Below are 20,664 nucleotides of genomic sequence, written 5' to 3' on the forward strand. Positions count from 1 at the left end.
TGGGACAATCAAGCGGCAATGCACATCGCTTCGAATCCAGCGTATCTCGAGAGAACCAAGCACATTGAGATTGATCTCAATTTTGTCCGGGATCATATCAATCGTGGTATGGTGAAATTACTTCCTATCCGGACTCATCTTCAAGTTGCAGACATCTTCATGAAACCATTACCCTTTCCGACGATTCTCAGACTGTCATCCAAGATGAACTTGGTCGACCTCTTTGCACCAAATTCATCTTGACGGGGAGTTTTGGGTTAGAGTGTTTAGATTAGTCTGTTTCTTAGTGTACAAGTCACGTGCACTAATTGGTCGTTTTAGCTTTTTATTCGTTATTGTCGTTTTTCTCTTTTGCTTGTACAACTAGTCGTTTTGACTAAACTTGTACGTTTGTTTGTATATAAAAAATTTAATTCCTTTACAGTTAATCTATCAAATCAATTCAGTTTTCTCTTTTTTCCGAAATTCCTTCGTAGAATCTTTCTCTCTCGTTCTCAGATTCCAATAATTACCAACAAACATCCTCTAGTGAAGTGTAAAAAAAAGAAGAAAAAAAGTGATGTTTTTTTTAATGAAATAACTTGGCTAACAGAGTAACAGACCAAACAAAGTCATTAAAAAAGCATGAGTAACGTGGCCAAATTCTACGCTAATCTTGCAATTAAGTTTCAAAAATGCATTGCCGTATACAATTTACATAAACTGGCATGTTTTCCCGGCAAATTAAGCTAAAATAATAAAACCATACTTGAGCCTAAACCTGGCCTAGCGGGATCTCCCGCGTCTCCCGCTACCGCCATCAGTCCCCTCCCGTTAATTGGTCAAACGGGAGTCCCGTCCCGTTATGTAGTGGGACGGGAGCGGGATTCGGCCTAACGGGAATTCGGGACCCTGTTAGGCATAAAAAAAATAAAAAAAAATAAAAAAATAACTTTTTAAAAGAATTTAAATAATTAAATAGAAGGATGTAATTGTAAGGAATTTAAATTAAGTGGGTAGAAATGAAGATTTAAATGAAGTTAAATAATTATATACAAGGACTTAATTGAAAAGATTGTGAAGTAAATGGGTAGAAAAATTAATAAAAAAAAATGTGAAATTATAAATGGGCCTCCTAAAAAACCTCACCGACCCCTAAAAAGGTGCAACGGCGAGGAAAAAGAGCACCCCTTTCCTCGTTAATTATTTGAAAATTTATCCCGGACAAGGGCCGGGATATCCCTTAGTTATACAAGTTAATCTAACCATTTATGTTTACATTTGCGAAATCAACTTCAAAATCGTCATAAATATCGAAGCACATGAATGTTTCTTGTGCTCGATTTCTATGTTGAATCCAATCCTTACCGCACGTCAATGCTTCGACCATCTCCGGTTTCAAGCTACATCTTCTATCGTCGATGATGCGGCCCGCGCTACTAAAAGCCGCCTCAGATGACACGGTTGAAACAGGGATGGTGAGGATGTCTTGTGCCATATATAGATGACAAGACCGGGAACCTCCTCGCATTCTGTCTCCACCAAACCAAGAGGTCGATGGCTTCGTCATCCGACCTGACCCAATCATTCCGATCGTACTCTTGGATCTCCGGATGGGACCGTGCGTCAGTTGCGCTCGACCTCGTCTGACTTGTCCCAGCTTCTTGTTGTTGAGGCGATGGGCTGTAAGCGGGCGCGTTGACGAAGACATTCGTGTATTGGTGTCTTCTCGGATACTGCGTCTGTGATTGAGATGGTTGTGCTCGGTATTGCGGTAGGAGTTTCGCCTCGTACACCTTGAAAAGATCAAAAAAAGCTTGCACGATCCTCGGGAGATCAAGTGCAACGTAATCTTGGTCCACGAAATGGTTTCTAATGTACTTCAGAAATTTTTTTAAACCACCAATTTTACATCGGACGTCTAGAATGGCTCCAAAACCGTATAATAATGGAACCTTTCCAGCCCCCCAATATTTTAAAAACTTGGCTGTCATTGCTTGAATAGAATCTTGAAAAATTGTTTCGTTTTTATATTTATCAAGATGCACAGCAATTGCGGTCATAGTATGAAGACCGAGAAAAGAAGTAGGAGTGTAAACAGCAGAGAGATAACAAGTTTCTTTGTAAAAAATGTCGAGAAAAGAAACAAATGATTCAGCCATCCTAATATCATATTTGGATATAGCGTTTTCCCCATGTTCGCTGTTAATGTAAGAAACAATAACATTGACGTAATGCTCGGATAAGAAGTTGGTCAACATGAGAAAGGTAGAATTCCACCTAATTTTGTTATCTAGGTGAAAGGTGCGTTCTTGGAGACCGTTTAGTCTAAGGCGTCTCTTAAGCTCATCTACTCTAGAGGTTGAACTATTTATCCAACTAATGTAATTCCTAATCTTGTTGATTGAAGGGTCATAACTAGCGGCTCCGGCTTGAACTATGAGGTTTATGATATGGGTAGCACAACGTTGATGCAAAAGGGTATCGTCAACGTTAAGTTTCTCCTTTAACTCCCTAATCATGGCGTTGTTGCTTGTGGCATTATCTAAGGTTACAGATATAACCCTATTGGTCAAACTCCACTCACCTATAACACTAACTATGATGTCTAAGATGTTTTCACCAGTGTGAGAACCTTCTATCCTCCTAAAGGCAATGATACGTTTGTTTAGGTTCCAATCGTCGTCTATATTGTGCACTACAACGCTCATGAACTCCATCTTAGATTGACCAGTCCATATATCCGAGGTTAAGGCAACGCTATATCTACCAGATGATATGGTGTCTTTCATTTGTTCCTTTTCTCCTAAAAACCATTTTAGGATATCGGATCTCAAGGCTTTCCTAGACATTATTTGAACATTTGGAATTATAGAACTAATGAATCTAACGAAGCCTTGAGATTCGATATGACTAAAAGATTGATCGGTGGAAACAAAATATTCTACTAACTCACGCCTAAAGCTTACAGGATCAATGTGACTTACCTGGCTTGACGAGGCTCCAGATTGAGTCCACTAGCAGTGCCTGTGATGACTCCACAATAGCGACGTCCCGACTCTTGTGTTGTGAGCGCTGAAAATTTTACCACAACTGTGACATTTTCCGGCTTTTTCGCCGTTCGCAATCACCTCTTCAAAGAAGGTCCACACAACGGACCTAGCACGACGTCGTGGTGGTTGTTGTTGTTGAGGTGGTTGTTGTTGTTGTTGAGGTGCTTCACGTTGTTGTTGTTGTTGTTGTTCTCGTCGTTGTCGTCGTTGTCAGGTCTCCTCTTGTTGTTCACGTTGTCGAGGTCGTGGAACTTGACTTCGAGGTTGAGGTGGTGGTGGTGGTGGTGGTAGGTCTTCTTCTTCTTCTTCCTCCTCATCCTCCTCCTCTTCTTCATTTGGATTTTGGGTTTCATCGTCATCTTCTTCTTCATTTGGATTTTGGGATTCACGATAATGTTGCTCGAATACTTGAAATTCTTGAAAAGCCACTTCGGATGGCGGAATTTGAGCTTGATAGGCTTGCTCGGGATCCATTTGAGGGTAGTATGGCACTTGGGTGTTTGGAATTTCGGTGAATTCCGAATGGTTGAAAGTAGGAGCAACATAATTTGGATCGAAGGAGTATTGGGTGTTTGGGTCGGGGGCGTTTTGAGATAAGTGCAACCAATTTTCTTCAAAACGGTGCATTTGTTGACCTCGGGAAGCTCTTCCCATTCGACCTCCTTGGTTGCGGGATGATGAGGTTGTTGTCGGTCGTTTTCGGAAAACCCGAGACGCCAAGAAGACACGCCGTTCAAAGGGCCGATGGTCAGGCCGGAGGTCCTGAAGAGCGGCAAGCCTTCTGTCACGAGTCGACTGACAAGTCCTCGTGCCAAATCCTCACGTTCCTCGAGTCGAGCCTCTGGTCGCTCCTCGAGTCGAGCCTTGAGTTGTTCCTTGAGTCGAGCCTCGAGTCGTTCTCCTCGAGTCGAGCCTTGAGTCGTTCCTCGAGTCAAGCCTCGAGTCGTTCTCCTCGAGTCGTTCCTCGAGTCGAGCCTTGAGTTGTTCCTCGAGTCAAGCCACTCTCGTCGAGTAGAAACCTTCATATTTCGCATGGCAAGAATGGTATTCAAAGACCCCTAAAGGCCCGCAAGAGTCCGGCAAGACGAGCCATTCGCCGCGCGCACAGCAAGCTGCGCCGGCCAGCCGCGCAGCAAACAGCGCGCCGCGCCATCAAGCAGCGCGCCGCGCCAGGGAGGCGCGCGCCGCGCCAAGACGCGCCCGCGCCGCGCGCTCCATGCGCCGCGCACCCGCGCGCCGCGGCAGATGACCCGCGCGCCGCGCCCCCTGTGCCGCGCGACACGCGTTGTGCGCCGCTCTTTGTGCGCCGCGCGCGCCGTGCGCCTCCGCTTGATGCCACATGCGTTCCTAGTCCCACATGGACGAAAAAGAAGCCTTCTAAGGCCCCCAAACACCTATAAATACCCCCTCTCATTGAGGGGAAATCCATCCCATTCATTCTCAAGGAACTTGAGACTTCTCTCCGCTTCTCTAGATGTCATCCTTGGCCTGAAGCGGATTCTCCACGATTTCTCGCTCTCGGAGATTCTGAAGCACTTTCCGGGGACTCCCGAGTGCCGCCTCTCTTGATCGAGCGATTAATCTTGAGCCCACGAGTGCTCTAACGGTTTTCTACTGAAAATCGCCTACGCGTCTAGCACCCTAGACGCGTCCGCCATTTCTGGCAAGAAATCGCCTACGCGTCCGGCATTTCCGACTAGGAATCGCCTACGCGTCCGGGATCTCCACCACAACAAGGAACTCTTGACTTAGAGTCTTCCACGTCTCCAAAAGAGAGAAAACACACATTCTCTCTCGCGCTCGCGATCTCCGAAATCCTGAGACGCCGCCGAGGACTCCTCGCGCCCCGTCTCCTTCGTCGAGTACGCTTCTCCATCAAGGATCCGCGCCTCACACTGCGTTACACACGCTTGAACTACGTTCTGACCTGATCCCACACACGGGTACGTAGGCAGCCGACACCCAAGGCACGGTCACTCTTCCTCCTCACCCCCTACCTCTCCCGAGAGGCGGGTTGATCGGAGAAAACCCTAGCTCGAGACTATCGAGTTCCCACTCTTGGCCCGGGTGCGATCACTTGGTCCGGCCTTGGATCGAACCGTCCGAGGTTTTAAATAGTTGTTCATTTTCGTGCGACAACATTTTGGCGCTAGAAGGAGGGGGCTTCCCAACCTATTCAGCCCGAAATCCCTTCTGTTCATCTTCTTCTTTTCTTCTCCAAACTCAACTTTCTCGAACTTGAGAAACATGAGTACTCAACCACCCGTATGTTCTGAGGGCGTGAACAACCCCGAAAACGTCACCGGGACCAAGAAATACTTCTTGCGCTCCCGAGTGCATGGTGACGAAGAGTCGCTCCACGAAGAGAGCTCGACCCGCTCACCATCTCCATCTCCTGATAGCAGGGACAACCGCATCATGGAGCTGGAGGAGAGTATCCGCCAACTAAAGGCGAAGAACGCGAGGTACCGCAACTGACTGGCTGCAAGGTCGAGTCGAGCATCGCTCCTCAAGTCGAGTCATACTCCTCGAGTCGAGCCTTGCTCTTCGAGACGAGTCACACTCCTCGAGACAGGTCATTCTCCTCGAGTCGAGCCTTACTCCTCGAGTCGAGTCATTCTCCTCGTGTCGAGCCTTGCTCTTCGAGACGAGCCACACTCCTCGAGTCGAGCCTTGCTCCTCGAGACGAGTTATTCTCCTCGAGTCAAGCCTCGCTCCTCGAGTCGAGTCAATCTTCTCGAATCAAGCTTCGCTCCTCGAGTCGAGTCATCCTCCTCGAGTCAAGTTTCGCTCCTCGAGTCGAGTCATTCTCCTCGAGTCGAGCCTTGTTCCTCAAGATGAGTCACACTCCTCGAGTCGAGCCTTGCTCCTCGAACCGAGTCACACTCCTCGAGTCGAGCCTTGCTTCTCGAGACGAGTCATTCTCCTCGAATCGAGCTTCGCTCCTCGAGTCGAGCCTTAAAACTTTATGCACGAAGAGCCTCCGTCCGTGCCTCACGAGACGATCTACTTCACCAGCAAAGAGACCAAGCGAGTTGTGCATCCGCACAATGACGCAATAGTGCTCAAAGCCCAAGTGGCTAACAACTTGGTGAAAAGAGCTCTCATCGACAACGGCAGTGCTGCCGACATAATTTTCAAGTCCACCTTAGAGCGCATGAAGCTCGGGGGGCTACGCCCAACTCCGACCCAAACACCTTTATTCGGGTTCGCTGGGGAGAGAGTCATGACCGAAGGCATCATCGATCTACCGGTCACCTTCGGAACTCCCGGAGGCATTGAACTCGTTCACATGGTCCCATTCCTAGTGGTCGACCAAGAGTCCCCCTACAACGTGATCGTTGGGCGACCCACGCTGAACCGACTAAGGGCCATTACTTCAACATACCACCTACTGGTGAAGTTCCCCACCGAGGATGGAATCGGCACCATGGCTGGAGATCAATCCCAAACCAGAATATGCTACATCCAAGGAATCGATGGAAAAACTGCTAGTAAGACGGTTAACACAATCTCCCAGCTCAGAGATAGCGTCGAGTCGACCAAGGTCCTCCGCGAAGTCCATGAAGACATCTGCATGACACCCAAGTGCAAGGTACCGACGTCCTCATCCCAAGCAGAGAGGAACCCTGCAGAGTCCTCCAAGTCATACATGACGAGACCTACTACATCAAATACACAGACGAAACACCGATCTGTCGCCTGTGGAATGCGGAACACTTGAGGCAGTACTACCGATAGCCAGCGCTTCCCCCCATTTTATTTCTTTGCTTTCCAACATTCAATAAGGCCTACGAGCCAACGTTTTAGGATTTCAAATTTTTGCAATATTAATAAAGTTCGAGGTTTTTCTTTCAAAATCCATTTTTTCAAAGATTTTCGATCATCAAAGATTACGCTTGTAAACCTAAAAACTCGGGGGGCTGGTGACATAGGCAATGGTAAGTACGCTCAAAATATTCAAGAAAGTACGCTCCACAAAAGGAAAGCACGCTCCACAAAAACAAAACACCCGAACACAAACAGGAACGAGCGTTCAAACCAAGACGCCTTCGCGGCGCGCCGTAAGACATCCACAAGATGCAGGCTGAAGACGCCTCCGCGGCGCGCCATAAGACATCCCAGAGATGCAGGCTGAAGACGCCTCTGCGGCGCGCCGTAAGACATCCCCAAGATGCAGGCTGAAGACGCCTCCGCGGCGCGCCATAAGACATCCCAGAGATGCAGGCTGAAGACGCCTCTGCGGCGCGCCGTAAGACATCCCCGCGATGCAGGCTAAGACGTCCCCGTGGCGCGCTGTAAGACATCCCCGAGATGCAGGCTAAAGCCGTCCCTCGCGACGCACTTAAGACGCCTACATGGCGCACGTAAGACGCGTAAAGGCGCAGCCCGTAAGACGCCTACATGGCGCAACCTAAGACGCCTACATGGCGCACGTAAGACGCGTAAAGGCGCAGCCCGTAAGACGCCTACATGGCGCAACCTAAGACGCCTACATGGCGCACGTAAGACGCATAAAGGCGCAGCCCGTAAGACGCCTACATGGCGCAACTTAAGACGCCTACATGGCGCACGTAAGACGCGTAAAGGCGCAGCCCGTAAGACGCCTACATGGCGCAACTTAAGACGCCTACATGGCGCACGTAAGACGCGTAAAGGCGCAGCCCGTAAGACGCCTACATGGCGCAACTTAAGACGCCTACATGGCGCACGTAAGACGCGTAAAGGTGCAGCCCGTAAGACGCCTACATGGCGCAACCTAAGACGCCTACATGGCGCACGTAAGACGCGTAAAGACGCAGCCTGTAAGACGCCTACATGGCGCAACCTAAGACGCCTACATGGCGCACGTAAGACGCGTAAAGGCGCAGCCCGTAAGACGCCTACATGGCGCAACTTAAGACGCCTACATGGCGCACGTAAGACGCGCAAAGGCGCAACCCGTAAGACGCCTACATGGCGCGACCTAAGACGCCTACATGGCGCACTTAAGACGCCTACATGGCGCACTTAAGACGCTTGCATGGCGCACGTAAGACGCCTATATGGCACAACCATAGCACACCTAAAACGCCTACATGGCGCAACCAAGATGCCTACATGGCTCATCTAAAACGCCTATACGGCACACCTAAGAAGCCTGCATGGTGCATCTAGGCCATCCCTCGCAATGTGCCTAAGGCGCCTAAACGACGCACAAAACCGCTTCTCACGACGCGCTAAGAGTCGCCACAAAGCGTTGCATATGATGACTAAATCGCAACGCACCTGAACCGCCGTACAAGGCGCAGTTCATGCTGTCTTCGCCATCGCCAACTAAACACGATCGCCCTCACCTTGGGAGAATCCCCGTTTCATGCAAGTTAATTGAAGCTGCTCGCAAAAACTCGCGAACCCCGCCTCCGAGCAAGAACCTCGCTCGGCCTGAACTAGCTGAGACTTCGCTCCTCGAGTCGAGTCATCCTCCTCGAGTCGAGCTTCGCTTCTCGAGTCGAGTCAGTCTCCTCAAGTTGAGCTTCGCTCCTCGAGTCAAGTCATCCTCCTCGAGTTGAGTTTCGCTCCTCGAGTCGAGTCAGTCTCCCCGAGTTGAGCTTCGCTCCTCGAGTCGAGTCATCCTCCTTGAGTCGAGTTTCGCTCCTCGAGTCGAGTCAGTCTCCCCGAGTTGAGCTTCGCTCCTCGAGTCGAGTCATCCTCCTCGAGTCGAGTTTCGCTCCTCGAGTCGAGTCAGTCTCCTCGAGTTGAGCTTCGCTCCTCGAGTCAAGTCATTCTTCTCGAGTCGAGCTTCGCTCCTCGAGTCGAGTCATCCTCCTCGAGTCGAGTTTCGCTCCTCGAGTCGAGTTTCGCTCCTCGAGTCGAGTCAGTCTCCTCGAGTTGAGCTTCGCTCCTCGAGTCAAGTCAGTCTCCCCGAGTTGAGCTTCGCTCCTCGAGTCGAGTCATCCTCCTCGAGTCGAGTTTCGCTCCTCGAGTCGAGTCAGTCTCCTCGAGTTGAGCTTCGCTCCTCGAGTCAAGTCATTCTTCTCGAGTCGAGCTTCGCTCCTCGAGTCGAGTCATCCTCCTCGAGTCGAGCTTTGCTCCACGAGTCGAGTCAGTCTCATCGAGTTGAGCTTCGCTCCTCGAGTCAAGTCATTCTCCTCGAGTCGAGCTTCGCTCCTCGAGTCGAGTCGTCCTCCTCGAGTCGAGCTTCGCTCCTCGAGTCAAGTCATTCTTCTCGAGTCAAGCTTCACTCCTCGAGTCGAGTCATCCTCTTCGAGTCAAGTTTCGCTCCTCGAGTCGAGTCAGTCTCCCCAAGTTGAGCTTCGCTCCTCGAGTCGAGTCATCCTCCTCGAGTCGAGCTTCGCTTCTCGAGTCGAGTCAGTCTCCTCGAGTTGAGCTTCGCTCCTCGAGTCAAGTAATTCTTCTCGAGTCGAGCTTCGCTCCTTGAGTCGAGTCATCCTCCCCGAGTTGAGCTTCGCTCCTCGAATCAAGTCATTCTCCTCGAGTCGAGCTTCGCTCCTCGGGTCGAGTCATTCTCCTCGAGTCGAGCTTCGCTCCTTGAGTCGAGTCATTCTCCTCAAAGTCGAGCTTCGCTCCTTGAGTCGAGTCATTCTCCTCGAAGTCGAGCTTCGCTCCTTGAGTCGAGCCATTCTCCTCGAGTCAAGTCTTGCCCCTCGAGTTGAGTCATTCTCCTCGAGTCGAGTCTTGCTCCTGAAATCGAACCATTCTCCTCAAGTCGAGCATCGCTCCTCAAAGTCGAGTCACGCTCCTTGAGTCGAGTCTCGCTCCTTGAGTCGAGTCTCACTCCTTGAGTCAAATCATTCTCCTTGAGTCGAGCACTGCTCCTCGAGTCAAGACGTCCTCCTCAAGTCGAGTCACACCCTCCTCGAGTCGAGCCATGCTCCTCGAGTCGATTCACTATCCTCGAGTCATCCCTCTCGAGTCGAGCATCACTCATCAAGCCATTCTCCCCGAGTGGAGTCTTGCTCCTCGAGTCGAGTCATACTCCTCGAGTCGAGCATCGCTCCTCGAGTAGAGTCATATTCCTTAACGTCCAGCCAGTCTCCTTGAGTCGAGTCTAGCCCCTCGAGTTGAGACTTGAGTCGGCTCCCCGAGTCGAGCCTAGCCCCTCGAGTTGAGACTTGAGTCGGCTCCCCGAGTTGAGCTTCGCTCCTTGAGTTGAGACTTGATTCAGTCTCCCCAAGTCGAGCTTCGCTCCTCGAGTCGAGCCTTGAGTCAGTCTCCTCGAGTCGAGCTTCGCCCCTCGAATCGAGCCTTGAGTCAGTCTCCTCGAGTCGAGCTTCGCCCCTCGAATCGAGCCTTGAGTCAGTCTCCTCGAGTCGAGTCCCACTCCTCGAACAAACAGCTGGAGCGACCTGAAGAACAGGTCGGCCAAAGTAGAGACCCGCGATCGCGCCTGGGGAATAAGGGCCGATCTTCCGAACGCAGACGAAGAAGCGTCACCAAGGCGGGAATGGCGGATGCCCCGTGAGACCGACTTATGCTTGATGCGTGGTCAAACTTTTAGCGTCTATCCCCGAGCAGTCGAAGCCCTCTGGTGTGGCAGAGCCTTCCAAGCTGGTGCCACTCCGTCTTCTCGAAGCATCAGCCCGCAGCATCAACCTCCGTCTTCGAGACCTCGGAATGAGCACGCCTTTGCAAAATGCAAAAGTGCAGTCGCCTTCCAAGCTGGCCGAGACGGAAGCCAAGATCTTCCCCTAATAGGTCATGATTACACAATCGTCGCCGTGCTAGTCACCGTCGAGTCCCACGGACTCCGGATTAATGATATTATCAAGCAAAATGCCATCGAAGAAAGACTTTGGCATGACTTCGCCACAAGATCAACGAGCTGCGACACACCGATACACTTCTACACTAATGCGTGTCCCGTTTGCCCACGCATGTCCCCTTTGCTCCGGGGCTAGAGCGATGGACGCAAACGCGTCTGCCTCGCCCACGTCGAGCTACGTCTCCTATCCGCTTGAATCCTCCTCCACGTGTCGATCACACGCTCGTGTCGAGAGAGACGGAAAAGCGAGAGAGAGCACTAGCAATTGTGAGAATATTCTTTATAACCACAAAAGCTTCGTGACAGTGAAGCTCGGGGAAGTCTATTTTCCTCAAACACCCGGCGGAAACAACTAAAAGTTCACCGCCCGGGGCCTCCCGAGCAATGAACTTGGGGGGCTAATGTTGTCGGTCGTTTTCGGAAAACCCGAGACGCCAAGAAGACACGCCGTTCAAAGGGCCGATGGTCAGGCCGGAGGTCCTGAAGAGCGGCAAGCCTTCTGTCACGAGTCGACTGACAAGTCCTCGTGCCAAATCCTCACGTTCCTCGAGTCGAGCCTCTGGTCGCTCCTCGAGTCGAGCCTTGAGTTGTTCCTCGAGTCGAGCCTCGAGTCGTTCTCCTCGAGTCGAGCCTTGAGTCGTTCCTCGAGTCAAGCCTCGAGTCGTTCTCCTCGAGTCGTTCCTCGAGTCGAGCCTTGAGTTGTTCCTCGAGTCAAGCCACTCTCGTCGAGTAGAAACCTTCATATTTCGCATGGCAAGAATGGTATTCGAAGACCCCTAAAGGCCCGCAAGAGTCCGGCAAGACGAGCCATTCGCCGCGCGCACAGCAAGCTGCGCCGGCCAGCCGCGCAGCAAGCAGCGCGCCGCGCCAGGGAGGCGCGCGCCGCGCCAAGACGCGCCCGCGCCGCGCGCTCCATGCGCCGCGCACCCGCGCGCCGCGGCAGATGACCCGCGCGCCGCGCGTTGTGCGCCGCTCTTTGTGTGCCGCGCGCGCCGTGCGCCTCCGCTTGATGCCACATGCGTTCCTAGTCCCACATGGACGAAAAAGAAGCCTTCTAAGGCCCCCAAACACCTATAAATACCCCATCTCATTGAGGGGAAATCCATCTCATTCATTCTCAAGGAACTTGAGACTTCTCTCCGCTTCTCTAGATGCCATCCTTGGCCTGAAGCGGATTCTCCACGATTTCTCGCTCTCGGAGATTCTGAAGCACTTTCCGGGGACTCCCGAGTGCCGCCTCTCTTGATCGAGCGATTAATCTTGAGCCCACGAGTGCTCTAACGGTTTTCTACTGAAAATCGCCTACGCGTCTAGCACCCTAGACGCGTCCGCCATTTCTGACAAGAAATCGCCTACGCGTCCGGCATTTCCGACTAGGAATCGCCTACGCGTCCGGGATCTCCACCACAACAAGGAACTCTTGACTTAGAGTCTTCCACGTCTCCAAAAGAGAGAAAACACACATTCTATCTCGCGCTCGCGATCTCCGAAATCCTGAGACGCCGCCGAGGACTCCTCGCGCCCCGTCTCCTTCGTCGAGTACGCTTCTCCATCAAGGATCCGCGCCTCACACTGCGTTACACACGCTTGAACTACGTTCTGACCTGATCCCACACACGGGTACGTAGGCAGCCGACACCCAAGGCACGGTCACTCTTCCTCCTCACCCCCTACCTCTCCCGAGAGGCGGGTTGATCGGAGAAAACCCTAGCTCGAGACTATCGAGTTCCCACTCTTGGCCCGGGTGCGATCACTTGGTCTGGCCTTGGATCGAACCGCCCGAGGTTTTAAATAGTTGTTCATTTTCGTGCGACAACAGAGGCCATGAAAAAATGAAAGCGTTAGAGAGAATTTGAGATTAAAATCGAGAGAGTGTGAGAGAATTTGAGATTGAGATTGAGAGAATTTGAGAGAGTTTGAAGGAAATGTGTGAAGAAAATGAATGAAATGGGGGGTATTTATAGATTTTAGAAATAAGTGGGTAAAAAAAAAAAAAAAAAATCGGCCGAAACTCTTTAAACGGCTATATTTAAACGGTAAAAAAAACGGCTCTTTTTTTTGGGCCGTTGGATCAAGGATCCAACGGCCGAGATTAAAAAAAAAAAAAAAGCAGCGGGACTAACGGGATCACCGGATCGCGTTAGCCAAAGTAACGAGACGAGAGTCCTGTCCGTCAGCGATAACGGGACTACCGCTCCCGTTACTGTGCCTAACGGTAGCGGGGATTCCGTCCCGTCCCGCTACCGTTAGGCCAGGATTACTTGAGCCCATGCAAGGGCGGAGGCCTAGCCCTGGACTCTCTAACTTTTTATTTTTTTTTCTTCCTTCTATTTATTTAATTAAAAATGATTAATTATTCTTTTTATTATTATTGATCTTAATAACTCTTTGTTATTTTGATCTTGTACAAAATAAATAACTACTCTTATTTTTGTTAGTAATAAATAGTACAAAATATAATATATATATATATATATATATATATATATATATATATATATATATATATATAAGGTCTGAGATGTAAGAAAAATATTTTGAAAGTAGAAAATAACTCAAATAAAAAAGAGAGCATTAAATTATCTTTTTTTTTTACAATTTTTTCGTTCATATAGTTCATATATTTAAATGCATGGAACATTTAAGCTCAACTTACAAATTTTTTTTGTAAAGATTAAATAATGAAGTAGGAACCTATGTCCATATAGGAGGAGATCTAACAAGTAGGAAGTGGCAAAGGCATCCAAGTTAGTTGCTCGGGGTTAAAATTACATTTTCGAATTCAATACTTTATCAGTTAAAAAAATAAAATAAAATATCAATACTTCTCTATTTTTTTTTTTTGTGGGAAAATATCAAGAGTATCCGTCGTGTTTAATCGAAATGCGAGATTTATCCTCTCTATTTCTAAAAATATCTTACATATCCATTAAGTTTAATATAAATGACTTATACATCCCTTAAAAAAATGTTATAATACAAATATCACCATTTTCGTTTATTTTTTACAAAAAAATAATTTGAACTCCCAAAAATACCCTTAATAGAATAAATATTTATTTACTATTTTATTAAAAAAAAATCAAAATCTCTCTTTATAAAAAAAATCCTTAACTTTTTATAAAGAAATTTTTTAATTTAATTTTTTTGTATATAGAATAGAAAATAAAAAATTAATTCATGAAAGGTATTTTGGGGAGTTCAAATTTTTTTTTTTTGTAAAAAATAAACGAAAAAATGTGATATTTGTAATATAACATTTTTAGGGAATGCATATGTCGTTTATATTAAAGTAAAGAGATTTGTCTGATATTTTTAATAATAGAGGAAATAAATTTCGCATTTCGATTAAACACGATAGATACTTTAGATATTTTCCATTTTTGGATCGAAATATCTGTGTGGATATTTTCCATTTTTGGATCGAAATATCTGTGTGGATTTTGTTTACCGCCTGTGCCCGCATAGGTTAAAGTATAACATAATACATGAGAGAACAGATTAGCACCATCCAAAAGTCATGGTTATCATTTAAAAAAAAAAAAAAAAATGAATCAGTAAAGGGAAACTAACAACATTATATTTGAGGGAGGCAAACAACATTCCTCGTTTTAAAATAGAAAGTACAAGTCTCCAACTCCAAGATCTTTCTCCCAAAGAAAAACCCTTGTGTCTTTTCCCATTCTCTAAAATTCTGAATCAAGCAACCAAAACCCTTAAACCCCTGTCTGGTCCAGAGACTACGACATGGCGTTCAATTACGTGTACGTCCGAGACGACAAGATCGAAATCTGCAGCAGAGAAGAGGGTTTCGTGGGGTCGTACTACGAAGCGACGGTGGTGTCTCAGCTCCGACCCGACCTCTACGTCCTCCGATACGACCGCCTCTTCGAAAACGACATCTCCGCCGAGCCCCTCGTCGAGACCGTCCGCCACCGCGAGATCCGGCCAGCGCCGCCGCCGCCGAAGCCGAAGCCGATCCAGTTCGCACCGCAAGACTCCGTCGACGCCTTCGACAACGACGGTTGGTGGGTCGGCGTGATCGTTGGAAGAGTGGACTCAGAGACCTACTCTGTTCTGTTCGAGACCACCGGGGATTTGATCAATTACCCTCTCTCTCGCATCAGGCCTCACCTTGATTGGGTCAGAGCCAAATGGGTCTCTCCTTCCAAGAACAACAAGGTTTTCATTCTTCTTTTTCCCTCTCTTTTTAACTAATTACTCTTCTTGTAATCTTTTTTAATTAATTATTTTTTTTCGTGTGTGTATTAGGGTAAGAAGAGGATGGTTGGGTTTCAGCAGCAATTCAATGTCGATCCTAATGTTTCTGTGTCCTGATCTCAATGACGTTTATTATTATTTTGGTGAGTAAGTCTATTAGTTTTTTTTTTTTGTGGAATTTAATTTTTCGGCTCTTTGCCTCTTTGTTATATCTCTGATGTTTTTTCTTGGTTTTGTTTTGAAGGTTTGAAGATGGACTTGGATGGCTTCAAGCAAGGGTATTGTAGCTGGTTAATTAGTAGTAATATATATAGGAGTTTTTGAAGATGTAAGATAAATGTCATTTTGTGTAGTAGAATGGTCGTTAGTATATATATACTTGACTGTAATGTATAGTTGAAGTATCTTTTTAAGGTAAGGATGGGAAAACAGAGAAACTCTCGATGGTTCTTCAGCTTGGCTATTGAGTCTTTTTTTGGTTAAAAAAAATCTGGGTTTGAGCTATTGTCGGATGGGATATAAGGATGTCCTTTGTGTTATAGGTTATAATCTGTTTCCTTAAATGGAGTTTTGTCTTGGTATAGTTGTCTTTTCTTTTTCTTTTTCTTCTTTGCGTGTTTTAAGTAAACATATCACTTTTAGTACACTATTAATCACTCCAATCTAAGTAAGAATCAGTTCTGAAAGGGGAAAAGAAATGAAACCAGACGTACATTTTATGTAGAAGAGAAAAGTTTACTGCTTTAATGTCAATTTCCGATTTTAGATTTTCTTTTCAGTCTCAGTATTAGTTTATGTGTGAAACTTTTAATTTATTGTTGTGATTTGCTTGTTTTGGCTTATTATGGAGGCGGATTAGCCGTTGTCTCCTTTGTCGTTTTGGATTTCCTGTTAGAGTTTTCTCTATGCAGGTAGAAGAATCATCTTCTTCTTGGTCATCGGATCAAGGTTGATTGGATTTCTCCATCATCCGTTATGGATATTTTGAAAGAGCCATATATGTGCTCGATTTCTCTTGTGCTCGTTGTTCTTCCTTTTGTCGGAAGTATGCACAAAATTGCGCGATTATCTGAACTTAGTGTTAGATTCACTCCGACTTAGGTCTGTTGTGTTCCTTGTGCTAAGATGTAATTCTCCTGTATTTTTGGGTATTTTACCAATTTCTTAATGGAAATCCATTTCTATTCAAAAAAAAAAAAAAAAAAAAAATAGGGAAGGAAAAGAACAGATAAGAATAACGAATGTTTAAAGAAGAAAAAAAATAAAATAACGAATGTTGTGACACTTGGTTTCTTGAATGAATGTGAATGCAACAAAGAAAGGGGTAATCTTTTATGTGCCCTTTTTTGTATTGCATTTTCGATCTCTTTTTAAATAGTTTCACACCGAACTTTTCTGAATCTTCTTCTTCTTTTGCCGTGCATGGCAAAAAAATATTATTCTTCTTCTTACTTTTTCCCTTGCATCATGGACGGAGCTAGACTCCAAACATACTTAAAGAGGGCTAAAGTAAAAAAAAAAAAAAAAAAAAAAATCAAGACGGGTTCATTTTTAAAATTTTCAGGTAAAAACAAGAGAAAATAAATAAATTTGAGTAAAAATCGATATATAAAAATTGAAATTAATTATAAAAAATTTCTCATGATTACCAAATAACCGGTTATATTTTAAACATGTCAAACGTTTACCTTAAACTTCTAAATTATTTTAGTATTGGGTTTTCCCTCCAAATTTTAGTAGAAATAATAAAATCTATGTTTTTAATTATATTGTGCAACACTTTTTATGTCGGCTTATCTATTGATAAGCCGCTTTTCTTTGAAAAATATTTTTGTATCCATTTTCCGTCGATTTTCTATCTTTCAGGACCATCGAAATGACATCGGAAATTTAAATCTTTGGTCTACATTTTATTTTCTATTTATTATTATATTTATAGAGCCATCATTTGCAAGTTTTTTTTAGCTGTTTCTATTGCGTCTTTGTGTGAACAAGTGCGACATGGTGTTGTCAGGGGCGGACCCAGGTGCAACCTTCAGGTGGCCTGGGCCCCCCTAAGCCCCAATTTTCGGGCTTAAATTTTTTTTTTTTTCTTTTTCAGCCTAATTTCATATTTGGCCCCCCCTCTCCTCAAAGTCTGGATCCGCCACTGGGTGTTGTTATTGTTGTGTGAGTATGATCACCTTAGAGTAACCGTTGTTAATGTAAAGAACAAAGAAATTTTGATTTCAGCGAGTGAACCTCTACAAAATTCAATAAGGTTAATGATAAAAATTGAAAATTATCAGCATTTTTACATAGATATCTTTATGTTACGGCTATCGCAGCCCACCGCAGGTCACTGTAGCCCGCCGCAAGTCACAGACTCACAGTAAAAATGAACTCATTTCTATATATATATATATATATATATATTAAAGCTACACCATCTCTAAAAAGAATTGATGTTGCCCATTTTTGTAAAAAAAAAATATAATCCGGACTGCAGCGGAGTGCAATGACTTGGTGTAGGCTGCGCAATTACTTAACTTGCACCGAGCTATAATGAATTGATGCAGGCTAATGAGAGATATTTATGTAGATATGCACATGTTTTTATATATAATTAATGTATAAAATTTTGTGTATTTTAAACGAAAATTCCCCAAAAAAAAAAAGTAAAATACAAAAAAATAGGTAACTAGCCAACTATAAAACGTTTGAGATTGTTATATAGTGTCACCATCGTAATTTTTTTTTATAAATAGCCATAAAGATGACGTGACATTCCTGATTTACCCTTTCATTGAAATAAAAATGTGTGGTATTTACGTCAATTTACGCGTGTAAGTATATGGACGTGTCCAGGGACGAAGTTAGGAATTCGGGTTGGGGGGTTAATGTGCAAAAAATAATTCAAGTGGGGCTAATTTATAAATATTTAGAGTAAAAAATGTAAACTTTTTTAAAAAATGGATAAAAAGTGCAAAAAAAATTTTGAGGAGGGACTAAAGTGCTCCCTGAGTTGGAAGTAGCTTCGTCTTTGGACGTGATTTTTTACTTAAAATTTACAAAATGTTAACTATGTAGCAACATAAAATTATAAATATGATTATATACTTAATAGACCCGATAAAAAAAATAAACTCAGTGGTTACGTTTCCGCTACTTATTGTTATTTTATTTATTTATGATCTGCTGATTATATCATATGCATGCTTCTCTCTCTAAAAGACTATTCTAATAGGTTTAGGAAGTCAAGTCAATATTTAGATGACGACGTACCTTTATGCATGTGACCTCAGAATATTTATATATCCATCGTCAAGTCTTTGGTAAGCAATCTGTAATATACAACTAATTATCTGGAAAAAAAAAATTACAACTAAATAAATAACAAGCACACGGCGTATAAATGAATTATTTAAAATAGTCATTTTAAGTTTTCAATAAAAATAACTAAAATTACATTGTTAAATTTTAACATTGTAATCAAATTTTTTGATGATTAATATCAATATTTTATCACTTTAATTAATTTTTTTAAAATTAAAATCTGATTCTTGCAAATTTTAAATGTAACTATATTACTAAAAAAGAAATTATGCAGCAGGAGCATAATCATAATTTTTTCGGCATCGTCAACATCATCATCTACCTTGATAAGTATGATCCACTTGATTTCGATTTCAATTATTTGGTTATCAGAAGTGTCATCGTGCAAGGTGATAAGGAGTTAACAATTTATATAAATAATTTATCACTTTAAAAAAATATTATTGAAATCTGATACTTGCACATTTTAAATGTATCTATAACACTAAAAGAGAAATCATGCAACTGGAGCATAATCATAAGGACCATCATCATCGTCGTCACCGACATCATAATCTACTTGGCTAAGTATGACTGACTTGGTTTCGGTTTCAATTATTTGACTTTCAAAATTGTTCTCCTTGCACAATGTTGATGGCAAGTCTAACGATTTATTATAAATATTACTGAAATCTTGATACTTGCACATTTTAAATGTAGCTATATAATACTAAAAAGAAATCATGCTGCAGGAGCAATCGTACCATCGTCGTCGTCGTCGTCGTCGTCAACATCATAATCTACTTTGCTAAGTATGACCGGCTCGGTTTCGGTTGATGGCGAGTCATCTTCTCCGTAAGTCGGCGAAACATTATATATATGCTAACAAGAAAATTTATAAAACAAACACTTGAATAAAAAAGGAAAATAAATGAAGAGATGAGACTGTAATCTTGTGAAAGAATGCTCGTGTGTTATTGAATATTATACGTAGTTGGGCTACGTAATAAATTGAAATTGATATCTCAATAATTAAAAAACAAACATTCATGCTGCCGGAGCTACGGTAACATTGTCATCATCGTCGAAATCGTTTTCTATTTCTATAAGTATGGTCGACTCGGTTTCGCCTTCTACTATTCGACTCTCGAGAGTATCTTCCTTGCACGACGTTGATGGCGCGTCGTTTTCCTTGGGGACTCTAGACATTTCCGTCACGGTAGACATTTTCTAAGCTGGCAAGAAAAACTGGCCTGGAAAAGAGAGGAAAAGCAAAGGAAGATGATAATTTTGTAATTTTGTGGAAGACCGATTGTTTATAGTTTTGTGTGTAGTTGGATTATATAGAGGAAAAAGAAGAGTTGGAACATGGGTTCCCAAACAAGTCACGTGTGGGAGTGTGGAAATGTGTATAGAGAGTGAGCCCGGTCCTACGTGGCTCTGCCACCTATGAATCGAACATGAAATCACTTTTCTTTTGGTAACACGTACGTGAAAATTACTTGATATAAGGGGAACGACAACAAATTATGGTCAACTGATATACTGTGAAAATTGCAAGAAAGGAAATAGTAGATGTTTATATGCTCGATCGTTTTAGGGCAACAAACATGATTTACGGCATAAAAATCTCCGGCTAAATAAAAAAGGACTAAATACGACAGATATGTCAAAACTAAATACGACAGATATATGATGAAATGATAATAGAAAAAAAAGGGAAAATAGCGGCATAAATCCCTAAAGTTTTACACCAGATATAGTTTAGTCTTTTTTTTCGACAGGTAAAATCTCTTATGTTTGTATTCAGCGTCGCCGTTACTACTTACCATGTTAAGTATAAACGGAATTCCACATGTTACCATATGATGTTAAGAGTGAGAGTTTTGTAAACAAAATAGCATTTATTATTACATTTAAAAGAGAAAATTAATTATTATTCAAATCTAATGTTTGGTTCATCACTTAGTCACGAATATCAAAATGGAGATGAAAAAATGTCTTCGTCGTTCAGAGCTGAGAGCAGGCCGAGAGGTGCGAACCCGAGTCTTGCTCACCGTTCAGAGTTGAGCGTAGGCGGATATTTCCATACGCAAGTGCACGTAATCATCCAAGTAATATAATCGTAAGAACAAGTCGATCCCACGAAGACTATGCTTAACCGATTATTGAAACCAACTAGTAACGAATTGAACTCAAGGACTGGGAGAGAATGATTGTAGCTAATATTGACATATAAATAAATAAAGCAAATAAACGTGGACTTTACGGTAATGAAAAGACAAGGGCAATGGTTTCACAAGTCTCTCATACGGTTTAGATTCACGGGATTCAAACTCGATTTATACACTC

At 44.4% G+C, this 20,664-nt stretch overlaps 1 protein-coding gene across 1 annotated transcript; it reads left to right on the plus strand.

The window, feature by feature from the left end:
* Positions 1-14,334: 14,334 nt before the first annotated feature.
* Positions 14,335-15,789, plus strand: LOC149406973 (Plant Tudor-like protein). Its single transcript, XM_089626246.1, has 3 exons — positions 14,335-14,979; positions 15,070-15,161; positions 15,263-15,789. Exons 1-2 carry the CDS (start codon positions 14,545-14,547, stop codon positions 15,133-15,135), a joined length of 501 nt encoding a protein of 166 aa, XP_089482372.1. The 5' UTR covers positions 14,335-14,544; the 3' UTR covers positions 15,136-15,161; positions 15,263-15,789.
* The last annotated feature ends 4,875 nt before the right edge of the window (positions 15,790-20,664 follow it).

The sequence above is a fragment of the Urtica dioica genome, chromosome 1, assembly GCF_054948205.1.
Source record: "Urtica dioica subsp. dioica isolate 48M chromosome 1, U.dioica_male_clone48M_v1_H2, whole genome shotgun sequence".
Taxonomy (NCBI): Eukaryota; Viridiplantae; Streptophyta; class Magnoliopsida; order Rosales; family Urticaceae; genus Urtica; species Urtica dioica.